Source organism: Perca flavescens, chromosome 21 (genome assembly GCF_004354835.1).
Source record: "Perca flavescens isolate YP-PL-M2 chromosome 21, PFLA_1.0, whole genome shotgun sequence".
Lineage (NCBI taxonomy): Eukaryota > Metazoa > Chordata > Actinopteri > Perciformes > Percidae > Perca > Perca flavescens.
The window spans coordinates 17,557,612-17,578,709 of NC_041351.1; the positions used below are offsets into that span (position 1 = coordinate 17,557,612).

Sequence of the window (21,098 nt, forward strand, 5' to 3'; positions counted from 1 at the left end):
GTATGCTCTCTGTGATTCCAACAACTAAAATGAGGGCTGACTTTTAATAATTTCACACAGCCTCAGTCTATTTCTCACTTCTCATCCACGCGCCCATAGTGAGAGCTGTTAAAAAGGGACAGCAACTCAATAAGCTTAATCTCACACACAGCCAAAGTGAATTCCAGTGGGTTACCTTGGGTGAGTGACACCCGAACATGCACATATAGCTACATGGACTTTGCCATCAGTGACAATTGACAAAACATTCTGATGAACTTTACCCTTTTAAAGAGTAGCAGCCTAAAAACAAAAATTGCTGAACATCATCCCCTTCCACAGCCATCCCTTTAAATCCAGCCTCTCTCAACGGAACAATGGGAGAAATGTTTGGCCTTTGAAGCCGGTGAACTGGGCCATTGAGCGCCATGCTGCGGGATCGGATGCAGTGACTTAGTGTAAAGCCTCAGCAGAGAATAAAGCTGACACAACTGCCCTGCTTTGGCCTTGCTATCAGCCTACTGCCTCAGAACACTGGACCCAACCTGAAAAAAATGTCAGAGTTGGGAATAACTATATATATATATATATATAACCCTTGGTTATAAAAATGGTTTCTTTTTATATAGAGATGCAGATATGAATGTGCATGCAAAGGTCGAGTTGCTTTTAAAAGATGAAAAAAAGTGATTGGATGTCAATCTTGATCTAGGAAAGGAAAGAGTTCTCCAAGGGAATAATGGTTTAATCCAGAAAACTGAATACACGTAAAACTGCCATAATATATAATTTATTTGGGCAACAAAATCCTCTGGTTGGTGCATTTAAAGATGCTCCAACATCAAAGAAACTTGAGACTGCATTCAAAAATCATTCACAAGTTATAATGTCAGATAATGAAACCCAGACAAACAATTAGCCAATATAAACCTGGTAAAAAGAAAAATATATTTTCTTTTTTGCCACCCAAATCTGTTATTCTTGATTTCTAAGTGTCCTTGAACCCACCGATGGGTGCAGTTTTCAAAAAGTCCATGGTTTGCAACTACATTATAACACAAATGTACTTTTACCAATACAATTACAGTGATGTAATGAACTATACATTGATATAGATCTTAAGCAAGTAGCATGTCTCTCCAAGTTTGATTGTCATATTATTAATTAATATTATATATATTAATTATTATTAATTATTAATATATTATATGAATGGAAACCAATGCTGCCCAAAAGGAAGCAGCAGTACAGTATGCCATTTCCAATGAATGGTTTGAAAGATGTAAAAACCCCAGTAGAGCCCTTTAAATAAATACAGTACATGGTCCTGGCATGTCCTCTTTACTCCAGCTCTCATGTGTAAAGAAGAGCTTCTCAGTCCAGTCTTATGAATGGCATCTTGTAGCTCTCTCCAAAAAAGCCCAAAGCTAAAGGGGAAAGTGGCATCTCACCATATGCCTGTAAAAAGCACCATATGCCCCAATGGTTAATTAATTTTTCCAAGGCCACAGGCCTATTTTTCAGCATTTCAACATACCAGTGTTACCACAGCACACTTCTGAACCTTTGTTCAACCTTGAGTACTGCACAGCATTTAAAGCATGTGATTACATCTCTTTGCCATTTAGCATGCATCTGCTGTTTGTCTCTTGTGTCTATTCTAGTGACATTACAGACGAGTGTGTGTAGGTGTGACAGCGACTGTGCCTGAGTGTGTGAAAAAGCATACAGAGAGTAAAGATAGGTCTTTATGAGTGTGTATGTCGGCAGGAAAGAGAGTAAAGCAGACAGTGTAAGTGAGAAAGCAAAGATAAAGTAGAGAGCGATGCTTAGAAATAATGGGGTCTGTGATGCCACTGAGAAAAAGGGTCAGCTGCTGGTAAATTGTGGGTAAAATCAGGGCTTCGCTGGGCTCGGCTGTGTGGAATTGACAGATGGAGGATGGGTTCCCAGGGAGCCAGACCTGCTACAAATAGCTCAGTGTGCACTCTCTCCTGGGCACACATACATGCAAACCTGAAAGGAGCTTGGAACAAGAAGACAAGTTCTAACAAACACCCACACAGACAAATACATGGAAAACAAGTACATTGATGTTCTACAGTGATTCTTTAAGACTACTCAAGTGGGCTTCAATTAACCTTTGGCTTACGCAATGGACAATGAGACACACATACAAACAGAGAGTGGTATGAACTTGTCATCATCATCCTACCGTCTCTGTACTACATGACAAGATGGGATCTGTTTTTTTGGCTTGGTATGACTTTGTTTGATTTAATGTCCTGAGCACAATGCTGTGACCAGTCCCCTTCTTTGTTCTAACTTTGAGTGAACCACAGGAACTGTCCAATCACATTGTAGTTGAGCCATCAAGGTTAGAGGAACAGAGAGACAAGGGAACACATACAGTAGCTCGGATGAAATCACGTTGTTCCTGCTGACTCTGAACTGCTCTCCCTGTCCTCGTTCTGCCATTTAAAGTGAGCTAATTTGCAAGAAATGCAGGGGATTTCATAGAATATCAACCAGTTTAATTAGAACTACATGTCATTTTTGTATGTCCATTCCCCCATTTTCTTTGCTCTAAAGATGGACAAGGCTTTATTCATAATGATAAAACACCCTCTGTTAGTCTTTTACTGGATGATTAACAAGTAGTCCTCTATACAGGTGGTCGTGCCTGCATAAAATAAATGAGCTTGATGTTTCGGAGTTTTTTTTGCTGTGTGAAACCAGCTCTAAAAATATCAGCTATGAAAACACAAAGGGAGTCCGAGAGCGCCTGAATACATAATCTGTTCAGCAGAGAGGTTTAATTTGTGTCATGAGTGACAGCATCTGTTATAATGAACTGCGCCAAGACACAGAGTCACCCAGGAAAGAGGAGGCACAAGCGGAACATCAGGTGATCGGCCATCTCTACGTCTAAACATTACCTCATTTAGTAGTAACATTGTGTTGAAGCTCACTATGACTTAAATAAAAACAAATAACCTAAGTTTTCTCACAGACATTAAGGGCCCTAGTTTAACGATCTAAGTGCACGGCGTGAAGCACATGGCGCAGGTGCATTTAGGATGTGTTCAAATCCACCTTTGCTAGTTTGGCGATGGAAAAAAGGGTCAGTGTGCCGGGCGCATGGTTCAAAAGGGTTGTACTTCATTGGGTCTTTATTAATTCATAGGTGTGTTTTGGGCTCAACATGCAATAAACCAATCAGTGTCATCTCCCATTCCCTTTAAAAGCCAGGCACGTTTGTACCTTGGCACATTGCTATTATGATGGTGGATTTGCACCATAATATTTGTATTTGTAATCTTTTGCATGTTTGTGTGCTGCTGCCCTTCCCTGTATGTGTATGTAACAAGCATAGTGTGCGCGCGCTGTGCATACGCCTAGGCACATTTGACTAATTTGCTGTTAAAATAACAATGAAATGCTGCACTATTGACTTTAGACCAGGTTTTTGTTGGTCAGTGGCACGATCATAATGTTTTCTATATAAAATCTTAAATATGCAGAGTACGTAGCTCTCAGATAAATGTAGAGGAGTAAAATGTAAAATATTTGCATCTGAAATGATGTGGCATACAAGTAGAACATGTTGTAAAAAGGAAATTCTTCAGTATAGTATAGTGCCTCAAAACTGTAATGAAGTAGAGGACTCTACTAAATGTACTTCCTCAAATGCTGAAGAGAGACAAGAGCGTTTGATCACTACAGGGATGCTCTGTCGTTTGGGCAGAGGTCAGGGTTAGTGGAGGGAGATGTGGCTGTAAGGACACTGGATCCTGAGCCGATTAATTTTCTCACCCCCAGGGTATCAGTGGAAAGGCAGACAGGATCTTTTCTCAGTATGCTGTCAAGGTGAGGACACGGTAAACCATAGCCACCCAACTGCCGCCCCCAGCATTGCAACGCACAGCACATTAGGTAATGAAACTCTTGTGAAAAGCTAGAATGCAAGTTTGGAGCTAGGTAAAAAGTATATAATTGTTTTCTATTCTATATGGAAATATTTTTTCTATCTGACATTCATTAGGTAATTTAAAAACCTGAATGATTCAGAAAGCGAAGACAATGTCTTACACTGACTCAATTTCAATAATAACACATAACCATAACTACACACTCTCAAATAAAAGTTTGAGTGTGCTAATGTTGCTGTCACACACCCTTGTGTCACTGGCCACCACAAATCAGCATCATTAGCGCATGAATGTGTTTATTAAATTGTAGCCAGTTGGACAGTGAAAACTTCATTGATCTAAACAACTACAGCGGTTATTGTATAATGAGGCATAAATGCTTATACAACGGTGGCTAACAAGGTTACATTTATGCCTCAGTGATCATGGCAGTCACATGGCAGTTTTCTATTAATTACTTTTTGCTAAGTTTATTGAAATTCATTATTTTCACAAGTGAGTTAAGAATTATTGCTCTGGTTCCAGCAGCTTACAGTGATTTGTAATATGCTGTATGTTGAAAGTGTCCTGATATACTATTTTAATGAACACCTGCAAGCCAATCAAAGACATTGCCTGTTATTCCTTGGTTATCCTATTACCTAAGTCAAAGCAGAATGGAGGATACATCGCATGAGTGTAGGATAAGATATGAGTGATGTTATAAGGTGTAGTTGAGAGGCCATCAGATCAAACCGCCATCATTGTCCATTTCCTGGATATTATTTTTTTTCCTTATGTACTGTAAAAGCATTAACGGTCTCTGTCCTAACATGCCATGGCTCCTGTAATAGTGTAGTCGGTGTTGTGGAATGTCTACTATGGTGTTGTTTTCTTGAAAAAATCCATCTTCACAGTATCAAACCTGGCTGGTAATCAACTGTGGATCTGGCAAACAAACTTGACAAGGGTTTATTTTTCTATTTCCTAATGCTTCCTTAAGGTGTCAGGGGATAAGCAGTAGACAGAACATTCAGTGGTTTTGCATTGACCCTAATGTCTAGCAGCCACATGTTGGTGATAGTGTCCGTGACAGGTCTGTTTTGTTCATTTTTATGCAATTCTAACTGATCTCAGCCCCACAAACTGCTTTATATGCCCAATTAGTCCTGCCTTTATGATCAGGCTGGGCAGTGAAGTTTATAAAACTACAATAGCAGACATGAAACTGCATCACACTGATGCACAACAAAAGGTTTGTATGTGAACATAAACAATATGTGTACTTTATTATATATGTTTCTGCAAAATTGGAACTTGCTGTGGGCATCACTACTAGCAGCCACTCAGCATCATAGTCTATGTAAAACCACTTTATGTGGCAATGATATGAAAAACATCAGCTCTAAATGAAAGAACACAGAAACTTTTATAAAACCCTCCTGGGCAGTTTTTAAGTTTGAGTAAGATGTTATTTTCCACTGTCCAACCCCCCAACACACTCCAAAACATACTACACGCTAAACAACAGCCAGCTAGGCCAAAGAACAAGAAGTCTATTTAAGCCAGTGTGTATACAGTAATATCACATTCCTAATCCCTGCTGACAAGAAATGAAGTTGCTAAATGAAATGAACAGGAATGGCTCCGAAGCCTGAAATAGCTGCATCAGACAGAAGTCTCAGAGAATAATGTAATTGGAGTACTTAGTGACAAGCCGAGGGAGGGAGGGAGGGGGAAAGACCAGAGCTCGTCTGAGCTTCCACACAATAAAAAGACACATTAGTGTGGGACAAAATGACTTGTTAAGATGAGAGGTAAAGAGGCAAAGGAAGGTTCAGTGACAGTATGTAGCTGTGGTTTTAAAGAATCAAAATGACAGAGGGTAGTTTTTATTTATCAAATACTTCAATATAAATGTATTAACAATCATTAATAAGGTACAATAAATGAGAGTGACCAAAGTCACATCCAATCTTTTAGGCTAATCTATCACTTTCAAATACCTCCCCAAATTAATCTTTACCTAAATTAAGAAAATACACATGCTGATTAACTTTAAACATTACTAACACAGCACATATTTCATATGCATTTCCCTTTGTGTGTCAAAACCCTTTAGATGCCATTTCTTGATTATAATGGAGAGAGATTGAGCTGTCAGCAGCAATGAGTCAACAGAGCTCCTGTGCAGTGTCTGCCTTAGGCGAGCGTCATTGAAAAGATTAAAGGCCACAATCCTTATCACCAGAAAGATTGTGAAAAGTTTATTCTTAGAGCTCTTCTGATTAATGCAAATTACACCTTTCTGCATAACTGGCAGGAGCGGAGAGATCACACTATCTCCAACTCTCATTTTACATCATTTTCTCTGCTCATCTGCGTTTATGACCTCAGTATGAAACTCCTTTTTCCCATTTCCACATTAAGTCTGTATTTCAAACATCCCATATACATATATTTTGGGGATTTTCTGTCAGTTAAACTATGGCTAAGGGTTGCATAATTTCATGCATCAATCAATTAATTATTTATTTTTTTAGTTTTTTAGTTAATAATTTGAATTATTCTCCTGAAAAGACAGATTAGAAGGATTTTTGAGCCAATTGAGCACAGTTCCACATGTAGTGTTAGTTCAAAACTAATTTATTAGCATACAATAATTTACAATGTGCCCATTCAAGCAAGATCAAATTAGAATTTCAAGATTAAAGATTTAATTCCTACATTAACTCTTTAACTGCTTCTCATCTCCATTTTTCATTTTTACAACACACTGTTTTTCTGATGAGTCATGTTTACAATGGCTTTAGTATTGCCAAAGCCTTTGGTTGACCAGCAGCCTCTCTTGCTCTTCTTGTCTCTCTCTCTCTCTTTGTTTCATTTCTACCAGTTCTTATTGGTCTGAAAATAGTGAAAATACGTTATACCTGTAGCCATGGAAGCGGCAGCAAATCCCACTTAGCCATCTCCCTGGGAGGCAAAACCTCTCTCATTTAGACACACACATGCAAAGGATATGTGAGCTGCCACCTGTGATTATGGTGCAGTTACATAACAAGGTTTACAGTCTGGATGTGTGAACCTTGTGATCTACTGTTCTACAGGCTTGCAGCGCCACGGTGTCAAAGCCTTACATTGTGCAGGAACGGGTACGGTACCTGTTGCCGACACAGACCGAGAGGCGCTTGAAAAGGACGCTTTGAGCTCCATTAGTTGATGTCCTCGGCCAAACACAATAGCCTGGTGATGATCACACAGGCTATTGCAAATCACCCTCAGAAGTCTGAAATCAGAGGCTGCGAGGGAGAAAGAATAGGAGTGCAGAGAGAGAAAAAAAAGGAGAGAGGGTTCCTGCACTGATGAATCACTAGTGATAAAGCTGGGGCTGAGCCAGTATGGCTGTATTTAGAAACTTCTCACTCCCCCCCTTTACTAATTGTCAACTCTTTTAGCATTTGACTGATGACTGTCTCTCTGAAAAGATGTGAGAAAAGGGAAGCAGGCACTCAGCTCTTAGGATAATGTCACACTTTGAAGCTGTCAAGGGTAACGATAATATACTTCACAGTGGTGGCAATGGAGAAAAAGCTACAGCTTCCTCACAACGACAACAACTGAAGGCAAAAACCAGAGACACTGAAGAATCTTTTAGAGATACAAGCATGGTGACACATCAAGACAATAATTCTCTGTAAACGCTGAAAACAACTCTTCCATGCGAGTTAACAGTGTTTTCGTAGAAGACTTTATATGTAGAACAGCGTTACAGAATATAATGAAATAAGAGAGCTGACTAAAAGAGTGATTGGCATACTTCAGTTTCAATTCCTCTGACACTGGAGTCCTGGTGTGGCGAGACTGCCAGATTGTCAAACACACATGCACACAAGCACAGACATACATCCTCAGGTGAAATGTTGTTGATTAGTCTTTGGTGACAAGTGTGAAAGGCATCAGTCTGCACTGAGATACAGCATCCGGCGGTATGCTATATTGATACACTCTGCCCTGCACAGCACACATAGAATCTTTCATTATGGCAGTCAAAAAGATACATGAAGATTTGCCCCGGTCATGTCACGGCTGTGCAACAATCAATATTTTCACCTGATGCTGCAAAGGCTCTGCGAATTTGCTTTATTCTAAACAAATAACCTCACATTAACTAGCTCTTTTCTACGAAGGTAAATGATAGGATAACATGACTTATCTTAGAGTAAAAGCAGAGCAGATGGACTAAAAAAGGCAGAAAAGTCTGGGCTGTTAATTTTATGTGGGAAGTCATTGTGATAGCCTTTCATCTGCATAATGTTGCTTCCATTTACTTCTTATTAACATCTGATGAAATACAATGGTGGATTGTCAGCTTGTGTTCTGAATGATACATCTGTGCATCAAGTTGCTGTCAACTGGTAGTGCCATGATGTGGGAGGGAGGAAGAGAGACAACAAGAGAGTGGAGGAGAAAAGAGAGAGGGAGGGAGGGAGGCTGCAAATGGCAGCTTCTGTGACACCACTGGAGGGAGGGAGAGACAGAGAGGAGAGAGGGCGGGAGAGAGAGAGGGCGAAGAAATAGACAGAGGGAGAGTGAGTGTGAGAGTGAGAGAGAGAAAGAGAGAGAGAGAGAGAGCAGCAGTCCAACTAGATCAGATTGCAAAAGATTGATAGAGAGAGCTTTTCAGTTAATAAGGAGTGAGTGAATATTGTACAGTTTTATGGCAAATGTGAAGGAAAGACTTCATAAAGATGAAGGATGAGGAGAAGACCAGCTGAAGAAATTGCCGCAGAAAATGCAGATACAAAAACGTTAATTTTCACTGGGATAATCCTCTTTAAACGTTTCGTACCTGTTTTGCACGTCCGGCACTGACTGAGCAAAAGTGATTTGGCACAAGGTTCTGGTGTGATTCAGCCTGGTGCGTTTCATCTGCGCTCGTAACAGCACCTGAAAAAGAGAGAGACAAGAGTTCAAGCAAGGATGAAGAAATTCAAAGGGGGTCTGTGCCTTGTGCTGAAGATGGTGGAGTGGTTTTCTCCAGTATTAGAGTAACACACAAGAAAGGAGCAGCTGTTGTGGCAGATGCAAAGAATGCCTCAGTTTGGTTAATACTGACACTGGGAGAGAAGAAACCACCTTTTACTTCTGCAGCCTGGGGGAGGACAGGTAGAAATAAAGGTAAGAGAAGGACAGAAAACTTCACCTCAAACTTTCAGCCTGATTGTCACATCAATATTTGTTCAGATGTCACTGGTCTGTAGTGCTATAATGTATACTCTCAAGCATTCCCTTTGGAGCACATCCACAGTCATGTTGAAATTACACATCTAATACTATCGATTCATAAATAATTTTTTTTCAGAACCAGTAAAACTGGGAGAAAATGTATGAAAAGTGCTTAAATTCCATGACAATTCATCTCATGTAAACAAAAGCAACACAAATTAAAGCTGAAAGTCATTGCTGTAGTCTCGTTGTTTCATTTCAATTCCACTGTGCTGTAGTACAGAGCTAAAACAGCAAATAATGTGTTACTGATCACATACTTACAAGTGCACAGTATATAACTTTACTACAGCAGAAGCCGTTCTGTAGAATACAGATACACACATATTTTAAATGATGTTGATTTCCCCATCCTAAGACTCATGCAGGATTAATCCCCTTTAGTCTTTATCTTAGATTTTCAAATGGCCAAGAAGGCCATGCTAGGTACATTTCAGTTGTTTGTTTGTTTGTTGGTTTTAACCCTTTAGGAACAGGGTTAGAACAAAGAAAAATAAATGTCACTAAGACAGATATAAATGCATTATATTGCGGGACAATAGAACTGCTGAAATTATCAAATAATCAACTGTTGTCAACAGAAAATTAATTGGTGAAAATTAACTGACAATTCATTAAAAAGCCACAAAACATTCTGGAGAATTGCTGCTTTCCTATATGTTGCTTATCCTTGTAAACTGAATAATATCTTTAAAGACCATGAATCAGATAAATATAAGCAATTTTAAATCTGGTACACTGTAATGGGAATTTGTCATTACTTTTTAGATATGATAATCTAATTAAAGACGGAAATGAAATTAATTAGGTTTAAAAGGCATTCAATAGACTATAATAATACACGACATAATATAATTATTTAGGTCTGGATGATAGTGCAACCAGTAGAATCACAAATTCAGTCAATGTAAACAAACACTCATTTCTGCATTAAATCTTCCCAATTCAACTTCAACAAACATCTTAATAATAAATGCCCTGATACCTAACCACAGCATGTCAGGTAGCATAATATTACTGGTGGACAGACATGAGCAGGTATTAATGGATAAATGTGTTGCTTCAGGTATTGTACTTTTCTATCAGTGTATGAAGAAATCACTGATGTGAGGTTACAAAAGAGACAGAGAGTGAAGAGAACAAAGATTATGCAGCATTGCCTGACAGTTCAATGACCTCATCCTGCTTTTCATAGCAGCTTCGCTCAGATTGATTCACTTTTATTATCCAAAAAGGGATATTTAGCATGCAGTAGTACACACTGAAAGCCTCCACAAAAAACTACAGTAATAGCAATCTTCTTGTATGACTTAATAACATATAACAGTACTGTATTAAATGTATGTATCTAAGCTTGTGAGCTCTAACCAACAGGTGTCACTTAAAATTGGAAATTATAGAGTTCAGTTTTAATATGGATGATTCAGCCTTTGTGAATGGGTACAAGTAATTAAAAAACTGCACATATAAAGATCAAAAAAGCCCAGTGAGCAGCTCACATGTGGGAATGATCAATCAATGGGAACCAGGTGTTTGAAAGGTGGAAAAGCTACAGGTGCAGCTAGCCAAAATCTACATATTTAGTTCTACTTGCATATACTATACCAGCTGTTATAACAATGTGAGAAGGTGATTCATTTTTTTTTATCAACATCTCTCTCTACAACCACCTGAGATTACATCTCAGCACAGGGGATGGCCTACATACCGGATCCTACAGCCTCCAGGGTTGGTTACTGTCTGGTTCTAACTAATAGGTCTCTTTACTAGTAGTTGAAACATGAACAGCCTTTGAAATGACTTCGAAAGTGTCAGTTATTGCATTATATTTGAAAATAAAACGTGAGCTAGTTTGTATAACACACTGTCAATCAGACAGCATTGCTGCATGGTAAAGTGGTGTTACTTTCTATAGAAAAATACCTGAAGGTTACTTGAGACGAGATGAGTTCCGCGTGGTGAGCTATAGGAAAATACAATGACATCTGAGCCTCGGCTCTTCCTTCACAATGGCCTTGGGAGGTGGGCCGGGATCGTAGTGGTTGAGCTCAGTTTCCTGCATGCTTGTCTTGAGATGAAGTACCCTCTCCCACTACACCTCATTGTTCCCCCCAATCCCTTCTATTATTTTGCACATCCAATTATTCATTCTATTCATCTTGATCAGCAGTATCATCTCCCCTAGTCACTCCTCTTAACTCCTCAAAAACCCACATAGCAGACAAAGTCACAAAAGGTTATTCACAAAAATATTGGCTGTGGTGGAAATCATTTTCCTTGTCCAGCCTTATGAATCAAAGAGTCATGTATACTAAACTCAGTGTTTTAACTGCAAGACAAGATAATAATATAAATTCAACAATACACTACTAATGGCCTCTCTCTGAGCTCTCATTTCATGCAGCTTCTCGTATAAGATTTGATGATCCCAATATAAACAAAAAGGTCAGGACTGGAACCTGCTATAATTTCCACACTGATTGATATGTCTCTCAATACAGAAACTAACACAAGGCACAGCTTTAACAGCAGCAGTAAGCTTATGTTTAGTTGTTGCTTAGTTGTTCCAGTGTTTGAAAAAAACTTAATTTGTGGGTAATAGCATAATCATTTGGTGGAGGGGGGGTACCCTTTACAGGTCCATTACAGGTTCACTTACATTGGTAAAACAGCACTAAAGCAGTTGTATATATACCAAATTTGTTTTTTATTTTTCATCTATACAACCAGGTTTTCAACTACAAGTTAGTATGCTCTACCTGTAATTACTGTAATATGGCTAAATAACTACCAATTGCCCCTTTAACTTCTGATTAATTTGAAATAAGGCAATTAGGAATTATAGGGAGGGGTTTTACTTTCATTTGACCAATTCCCTGGACACCTGACACTGTATAACTGCGGTATGATATGGAGACTGTGCGCTGCGTAGGGCTGCTCAGGTCATGCGTGTAGTGTAGAGACCAATATGTATAATGCAAAATGCTGAGACGACTTTCAGGCTTAAGATTCATCTCAACTATATAAGACAGTCAGTGTGGTTACTATGCCATTACAGCCAAGCCCACCTGCCACTACAGAGGTGAGCCACTGAGCAAATATAGCATACCTAATACTTAATTAAACTGTCAAGTGAAATACAATTAGAAAGGACGAGACAATCCAGTTTGGTTGACACATTTACAGATATATATGTTTGAAATGATTAACAGCTGTGCTGTGCTTTTGGGAATGTAGTATGATATTGTCAAAAAGCAAAACATATTGAAATAGAACACAACACTTAGCTACAGTATGTTTTTCTGATACAGGTATGTGTTTGACCTCTAAGGGAACATTTTAAGATTGTGCATGAGGTAATCTTGCTCCAGATCAGGAGAACCCTTCACCTGAAAGAGTGTGAGTGAAAATGGAATTAGTGTGAGTGTGGGGCAGACGGCAGGTCATCCGGGATTTGGGAATGCACATGAGTGAACTGTCAAGTCTTCAGGGCCCAAATCAGGCCAGCATACACAAAACGGATGTGGCCAGGCGATAAAAGCTGTCTGCGCCCAGAGGGGCCTCAGTCCAGCCCCAATGGGCATAACTCCTTGAGCCTGAGGCTCAACATCCAGCACATGGGCCAGGTTATTTGCTGCCTGACCGTGACAATCATTTGATAGCCGTACTGACATATTGCAGATTCATTACATTCAAAACTAACATATATTATCAAGTGTATGATTGTATGTGTGAGTCTTGTAATATTATTGTAAGCTGAAGTTTGAGAAGGTAATGACAATAAATATGTAACACAGGGCATTGCACAGGGGATACATGTACTACCTACTTGTATGGAGCACCATGGTAAGGTGCTATAAATTTACTGCATCCTCAAAACACGATTAATAATCCTGAAAATTGTACAGAATGGGGTCATCCCTGTTTCGCTCTCCATCCCTGTATGCAGCATCTGGAATTGCATGTCCATGGAATCAGTGGCACACATAGATATCCCCAAGGAGTATGTTTAAATACACACACACAACCCCCTATCCCCTAGCAAAGGTATTGTAGTGAAAGGACAATGGGAAACTTAGACCACAAAAGAAATAGAAGAGCGCAGATTGTTGCATGTGTGATGACTGCATGGCATGCTGCTGATAAACTATAAATACAACTAAGACGTGATAAAACCTAACGTGATAGCCTTCCTATCGCTGGTAGGCCTAAAAAATTACAGCCCTCCTCATTTTATAAAACACCTAACCAGATACGAGTAGTGACTCACATGATGGTCAATTTTTGCGTTATAGAATAATAAACATCTGGTAGGTGATGACTTAGTTTGTCTCCACTGCCAACCTTCTTCATAATTTGAAAGGGAAAAGCACAGGAAATGTCATGTGACAGAAGTGGATTGGCTGGGAGGCCAGCTCTTCACTTACCGAGCTGACATCAAAAGACATGAGGACCCTTCAGTGAGGGCCAATTGGATACTGAGTCGTGATGTTTAAAGAGAGCAAGATGGCGAGGAGAAAGAGTGTGAATAACTGACGTAACCGGTACTATGATACTAACACTACAAACCTTGTACTGGAAAGTAGGACAGGGGGAAAAGTGTTCTTACAAATCATAACAATGTTGAACATACTGTAAAACTTTACTGTTAACGCAATTATTATAATCCCTATAGTTTCCAATTATATTCATTATCAAAGTTTGCGAGAGGACAAACTTATTAGAAGCTGGTCTTCTGTTGTCTCCTGACTGTAACTGCATTAGTTAATGGGAAACCTAAACAAGCAACCACATTAAATACATGGTCAAATAGTCAGTCATACAAAATCAAGTTAATCCAATGCAGGTTTATCTAGAATATCAAACAAAAAAAGCATATTTTTATTAAAATAGAACATATAGAAAACTTTAAGTGATGATGGTGACTTTGTCAATTGGGCTCTAACAGACAGAAATCTCATCCAGTACAATTATCTATTAATATCAGTGGTCGTCTTTTTGGGCAAGTAGCAAAACTATTTGAGTATTACATATGTTTTGTACTGTTTTGTCATTCAGTCTCCTAAAGCTTTCATGGTTGTTCTTTGGTGATGTTTCATACACAGGTCACAGAAAGACACTCACATTGTTCTCCTCTCCTGACATTCCATACAGGGATTGGATTAAAGCGCAAGGCTCCCACCCATCTCCCTGTCTATGACTCCCTAAAATGCAGCTTAGCCAGTGATCAAGCTGTGAGGGCCTCAATCACTCCAGGCCTGCCTTTCTGCTCTGACCCTGCACCTGGAAGCGCCGCCAGGAGCATGAGTGTGGGGAGGCTTAACCGCTACAGCATTGTGTCATCTGAGGAAGAGGGCCTTCGCCTCACTACCATGCATGGCATGAACGGCTTTGGCAATGGCAAGATCCACACACGCCGCAAGTGCCGCAACCGCTTCGTCAAAAAGAATGGCCAGTGCAATGTGCAGTTTGCCAATATGGAAGATAAGTCGCAGCGCTACTTGGCTGACATCTTCACCACATGTGTCGATATTCGCTGGCGATGGATGCTGGTAGTCTTTACTCTTGTGTTTGTTGTCTCCTGGCTGGCCTTTGGCTTAGCCTTTTGGGTCATTGCTTTGCTACATGGAGATCTGGATAATCCCGCCGGAGATGATAACTTCACTCCATGTGTCCTGCAGGTTAATGGATTTGTGGCTGCCTTTCTATTCTCCATTGAAACACAATCTACCATAGGTTATGGCTATCGCTGTGTGACTGAAGAGTGCCCAGTGGCTGTCTTCATGGTGGTCTTCCAGTCCATAGTGGGCTGCATCATTGACTGCTTTATGATTGGCGCCATCATGGCGAAGATGGCGAGGCCAAAGAAGCGAGCACAAACACTGTTGTTTAGCCACAATGCTGTCATTGCCATGCGGGATGGAAAGCTTTGCCTCATGTGGAGGGTTGGGAACCTTCGCAAGAGCCACATTGTAGAGGCCCATGTCAGGGCACAGCTCATCAAACCTCGGATCACTGATGAGGGGGAATATATTCCTCTAGACCAGATAGACATTAATGTGGGCTTTGATAAAGGCCTGGACAGGATTTTCTTGGTTTCACCCATCACTATTTTCCATGAGATAGATGAGGAGAGCCCCTTATTTGGGATCAGCAAACAGGATTTGGAGACAGCAGACTTTGAGATTGTTGTCATCTTGGAGGGGATGGTTGAAGCCACCGCTATGACCACACAGGCTCGCAGCTCCTACTTGGCCTCGGAGGTCCTTTGGGGTCACCGTTTCGAACCAGTCTTGTTTGAGGAGAAGAACGTGTACAAGGTGGATTACTCTCACTTTCACAAAACCTACGAGGTGCCGTCCACCCCCCGCTGCAGTGCCAAGGACATGGTGGAGAACAAATTTTTAGTCCCCAGCTCTAACTCCTTCTGCTATGAAAATGAGCTGGCCTTCCTAAGCCGCGATGATGAGGAGGAGGATGTAGGTGGTGGGAACAGGGCACTGGCCAACCTCAGTCCAGACCGAAACAGCCGACATGAGTTTGAACGCTTACAGACCACCAGGGTGCTGGATCAAAGGTCATATCGTAGAGAGTCGGAAATATGACCTCTACCCATTGACCCTGGGTCAACTTTCAATAACTTTATCCAAGGGTAAAAATGCAGAACAATGCAAAGTGCCATAGGAAAAGCTGACTACTGTGAAAGATTGGAAAATAAATAAGACAACAGTAAAAGGGACTTAACTGGAAGAAATGGGGGAAACAAGAGTAGGCCTACACAGCTTAGAAAATGGTGGTAAGGAATGTCTACAATCAAGGAAAAGGCTAGGGAAAGACCTTCTTCCTTAATTGAAACTTGAATCTGAATGGTAATTTTGAGTTGAGTGTCCAATGATGCATCAAAAACTATTATGACAGAACCTTATAATCAAGTCTTAGGTGTAAATACATTACTTAGTTAAGTTATGTTTCGTGTGTTGTATCAGTTTCCAAAAACACTTCAAAAAAATAGAAGTTGCTATTTAAACTTGCTACAAGGCTACTCTTAAGCTCTCCTTGCATTGTTGTAATTTGCTGGACCTGCGTTCAGTGACACATTGAAAATCCGTGCACTGCAGCGTTCAGATGCAACGAGCCGTGAAAAAACATCTGACCGTGAGCCACTGAGAACAACACAATTCAACACCTTCATTCTAGTATTGGTGTGATCCCAACATTTACCAATGTAGGGAGAGTAGGCAAAATTGATTGCACTATAAAGAACATAAAGGAATATGTTGAACAGAAATTAAATTGTTTAGTGGAACAGTCTATTTATAATCTCTTAATGCCTCATATTTTAACCTTATCTTAAAAACAAACAACATCATGATTTGGCTGCACTGGCCTACACATATTGTGTGTCATGTACACACATTGATACGTAGTCAGGTAAACAAAATACAAGCACAAATGGTAGACAACTGTCTTAAATTAACATTTTGTATTTCCATAAAACATCTTTTGTTGAAGGATATAGGCTGCAATATCCAAGTAAGTATTGATAAAATGAATAACTTAATAGCAGCAATTTGTAACTCCACAAAGGAATGCATCTTAAAATGTACCTTTACTTTCACAACTTGAAAAATTATCTAATAAACTAAAACTTGTATGTTTACTTATAATGATAAATAAATTTATAATAATAAATTTATATTTATAAATAAGTTATAAATTGACCACACCAATGTTTTTGTCCTTAAAAATGAATCTATGCATATTGTTAACAGTATCAGGGGCCAGAAATCCTATTCAGTTCTGTGTGAGATTAAATTGTTATGACATTGCTTTAATCAATACCTAACGCTTAACGTGAAATAAAAAAAAAAATGCATTACTTAAATAGTAGCTGTTATGTTTATCAAAGAAATTGATAGTCAACATTTCACATATCGCTAAAACCTTTAAAATGTACACAGGAAGAATGCAAGAATGAGAATTATTTCTAACCACCCAACATGCATCCATTCCAAATGCTAAATGAGCACGCATTATAAGGGCAAATGTGTCTAGAACACTTTGCATTATGCTAGTAGGGTTAGAATACTCCAAATGTGTTAGTCAACTTTAGCTGGCCCTACATTTCTATCCATTTTACATCCAAAGTGAGTAGATTTAACTGCTCTTTACGTTGTTAAAAACGGAGTCAATCTCTGTTTCAAATTTTACCCGGGTAATAGACTAATGACAACATATTATTTAATTATTATATGACAAATGTATCCTTTAAAGAATGAAGTGAATGTGTGCAAGACTAAATTTGGCTACAAACCTGTTATCCCTTTCATTGTTGTCCAAACAGATAAACATGAGCAACAGTAAAACAAAATAAGGAAGAAAATAGCTTCTTCTTTCACTCCTCATATTGATTCCTCTGGCATTTACAAATATCACATACTGTAGACAGCTAAATGCATTTTAGCAATATGCTAATACGATGAGACACTGGACCAAGGTCTGAATGGAAGCAATAAAAACTGAAGCACACCTTTTATGAATTCATTTTAGTAAGCATAATTTTAATGATTCTCTTGTAATTTACTGAACATGCATATTTATATTATTGATTCAAAGATAACAAGTGAAAGAAATGGTGTGAGGAGAATGACCCTGTAGAACCCTTTAGTTTGTATTGTACTTGTATGAATATGAGTTCTCAGATTTGATACCAAAGTAATGAGTGCAGCTCAGACTTAAGTTTTGAAGCAATTGTTTCCAAGGTAATGTTCCAAAAACAGCATAGACTGATCTTAAAAAATGGATGGATCATATTCCAAAAAGGTGTTTGAGTCTCCAGTTTGCAAATCTTATTGATAAAAGCAAATACCTGTTCAATAACAAGTTCAAACCAAATCAACTAAACATGTAAGTTGTAGTTATAGATTCAATCATTTACCATTACTATATAGTACTTTAAGAGACACAATTATAATGCATGAATACCTGTTTTTCTTTGGCATGGATAATAGCATTTAAAAATTATCCCTTATTCTAGATGCCTAGTCAGAATTTATCATTTAAAGTACCTCAACATGTTTATGTTGTGTCACAAAAAAAAAAAAAACTCCAACATGAAAACACAGAGGAGAACCATGAAGTGGTCGTTATGTTGGTCACAATGACTAATATTTTATTAATAGTCATTAACTCAGTATTCGTGGTTATAGGTTGCTTTTTTTGGAAAATTGTGGGATGTAGTAAAATATAAAGAGCATTTTTTTTTGGGCTAATAAGTGAAGTGTACCCAACCCTTAACATTTATTATGCTCATTGCCTTCTGGGAAGGTTCTATCCACTGATGTGTGAAGCCTCTGCACCTTCTCAGTGGTCAAAATAAAAAAAAGGTGAAGCATTTCTACTGAATAATTATTTCGGAGATTGTTTTAGCTTTGATGTTGACCTGAGCCCTTAAACAAAGTAACACACACATGTTTTAGCTCAATATAAAAGTTTATAGTGTAAAAAGCATAGAAACATAAAAAAGTATAATAGGGAGCAGCCAGGCTGAACAAACCTGCTTATTTTTATACAAAGTTCTTTTTGATAGAATACAGCAATCAATATTTATCTGTTTTTATCAGAATACTACAATGAAATCACTATTGAGAGGCAAAGATATACCTCGTCTCACTTTTCAATGATTTCATTTTTGTTGTTTCATTTCAGCACAGATCATGATTAAACAGGTATTTCTCTTAAAGGGATGATTGGAAAAATCTTTGACCTCTGTAGAAGTCTTCCTATGTCCAGCACAATGTCTACTGGGCTTTTGATTTAAATTCAAAGTCATTTAAATTATTCAATTAAAAACTAACTGTGAAAAAAGTTGTTTTCATCTCTTTTATTGAAAGCGGTCCACCAGTTACAGGCTTTATTGAAATGTAAAATCTATTTTATTGAAAAACCCTGGACATCCTCGAGCTTGAGTAATGAATGGATGGAGTGGTAGTAATACATCACCATGAGGGGTGGTTTAAGCTGAGAGATCAAGAATGAAGTCGCCACAGTCAGATAACTTCCTGGTCTTGGGCCAATTATTCAAGAAGGCTCATCAATTATTCACTGCGACACACAAACAACCAGCGGCCAGAGGCCTTTTGGCCCCTCTGAAGTGGGCAAGAGGCCTGCAGCTGACTATGTCAGATCAATGGTGTAACAACACATGATAGATCATTATTCCTACTAACTAACTAAGCAAAGCTTAATGTTTTTAAGCATTACATTTCACTGTGGGCCTGTTTCATTGAAGGCACCATGTCATAGTAGGAAAAACGCAGGTGTAAAGAATAAAATTAATGATAGCTGAACTCCACTAAGCTGCTTTCAGGGTCCTGGTATTGTGCATTCTGGCGCTCATTGTCACAGCATACTTGAATATTACTGAGCCATCGTTAATGTTATTAGTAACATCTGTGTATTTCCTACTATGACAAGTACAAATGTCTTCTGTGAAAAAGGCCTATTGCACAGTAACTGCACAGTTAGGTTTTCATGTAAGTTAAAAGTCTTACACTATTCAGCAGAGAATAACCAATACTGGATATTTAGAAGTAAAGAAATCTGATTTACAAAATCTAAATGATATATCAGCCAATCTCTAACATAAACACATTACTGAAAAAAATTATGATACAAGTTACTTACATATAGTTATTAAAGAATTGTGACCAAGAAATGTGAGGAATGTGGGAATTCTTTTTACATTTGAAAATCAACTTGTCAATTCTCTCTGGTCGACAAACTACATAATGGTGACACTGTTTCCAAATTACCACAAGCATATCTTTGGCATTTCTGTACTGTAATTTTCTTGTTACTCATAGGCTAGTAAGGATCAACGAAAGTACATTTTCAGGATAATTACCTGACATCCCGCATGTGGCTCACTAGGGGATGTCCCTCACTTTCCACTCTCTGTGTGTTGCCGTTCTCAAACTCTGTTCCCTTCGAGAAACAACGAACTTCGAGCTAGCAACATGCTGAAAACGGCAAGTTTCGAAGAACATTTGGATCGTGCAACAAGGCAGGCCTTCTTGGTTCTTTCGGGGAATGATTGTAAAGATTTACAAAGAATGTTTACGGCATTTACTCTCTAACTGGGACGTTTTGGGACGGATTTGAGAGGATTGGTATGGACAAAGTAAACACAGTGATACACTGGTAAGAGCAAATTACGTTTTACCATGTATCCAACTAATTTAAATAGCTCACCTTACTGTATTGTGTGAACAGTTAACTTCATTTAATATTGTATGTGCTGTTTTCTTTTGCTGGGTGCAAATGTTCCACCAAAACAAGTTCCTTCCCAAGACCATTTTGCAGAGCCACGGTCGCTGCGTCTGGAGCTTAGCGCAGCCCAAGACAGTTGTGATTGGTTTAAAGAAATGCAAACAACCCAGAGCATTTTTTCTCCTATCCCAGAATGTATGTGTGGTGTAGTCAGACCTTACTCTGCAACGCTGTGAAGCAAGGTTATAATCGTTAACGAAAACGAATGAAATAACGAAAACTAGGTGGGGAAAAAACATCGTAGTAAACTGAAATAAAAATAAAAACGAGGCATTACAAAAAAACGATAACTAACTAAACTGTAATGTCTGTTTGCAAAACTAAACAAAATAAAATAATCAAATAAATGTCCTTAGTTTTCATCTTTGTCAATGTCTTTCATAGACCTGTTTTATTTATGCCGTAGACATAGTCTCCGACCGGGAACCCAGAAATTTGAACAAATTGAACACAACATAGTCCACTATGCCCCTCGCCTGGCATCATGGTGGTAGGCTACCGAAAGTCGGAAGAAAGCGGCAGAGACTTATTTGATTATGACTGTGTCAGACAAAAGCAAGTGCCTTGCAGTGGAAGGTGGTAAAATATGTG

At 38.8% G+C, this 21,098-nt stretch overlaps 1 protein-coding gene and 1 long non-coding RNA gene across 3 annotated transcripts in view; one reads left to right on the plus strand and one right to left on the minus strand.

Annotated features, from left to right (window-relative positions):
* Positions 1-21,098, minus strand: part of LOC114548429 (uncharacterized) — a 49,862-nt gene that overhangs the window by 21,051 nt on the left and 7,713 nt on the right. The window contains exons 3-4 of one of the 2 annotated variants that reach the window (XR_003691358.1): positions 8,740-8,837; positions 7,022-7,189 (exon numbers count right to left, since the gene is read on the minus strand). This is a non-coding gene — a long non-coding RNA (uncharacterized LOC114548429). Of the gene's footprint in view, positions 1-7,021; positions 7,190-8,739; positions 8,838-21,098 lie in introns of those variants that run through there. The other variant, XR_003691357.1, reaches the window with a different exon arrangement.
* On the plus strand, positions 14,480-15,781 carry kcnj12a (potassium inwardly rectifying channel subfamily J member 12a). Its single transcript, XM_028568379.1, has one exon. The coding sequence runs from the start codon at positions 14,480-14,482 to the stop codon at positions 15,779-15,781; it is 1,302 nt and encodes a 433-aa protein (XP_028424180.1).

Coding starts and splice junctions, on each gene's coding strand:
- kcnj12a (XM_028568379.1), top strand. CDS start 14,480: ATGAGTGTGGGGAGGCTTAACCGCTACAGCATTGTGTCATCTGAGGAA.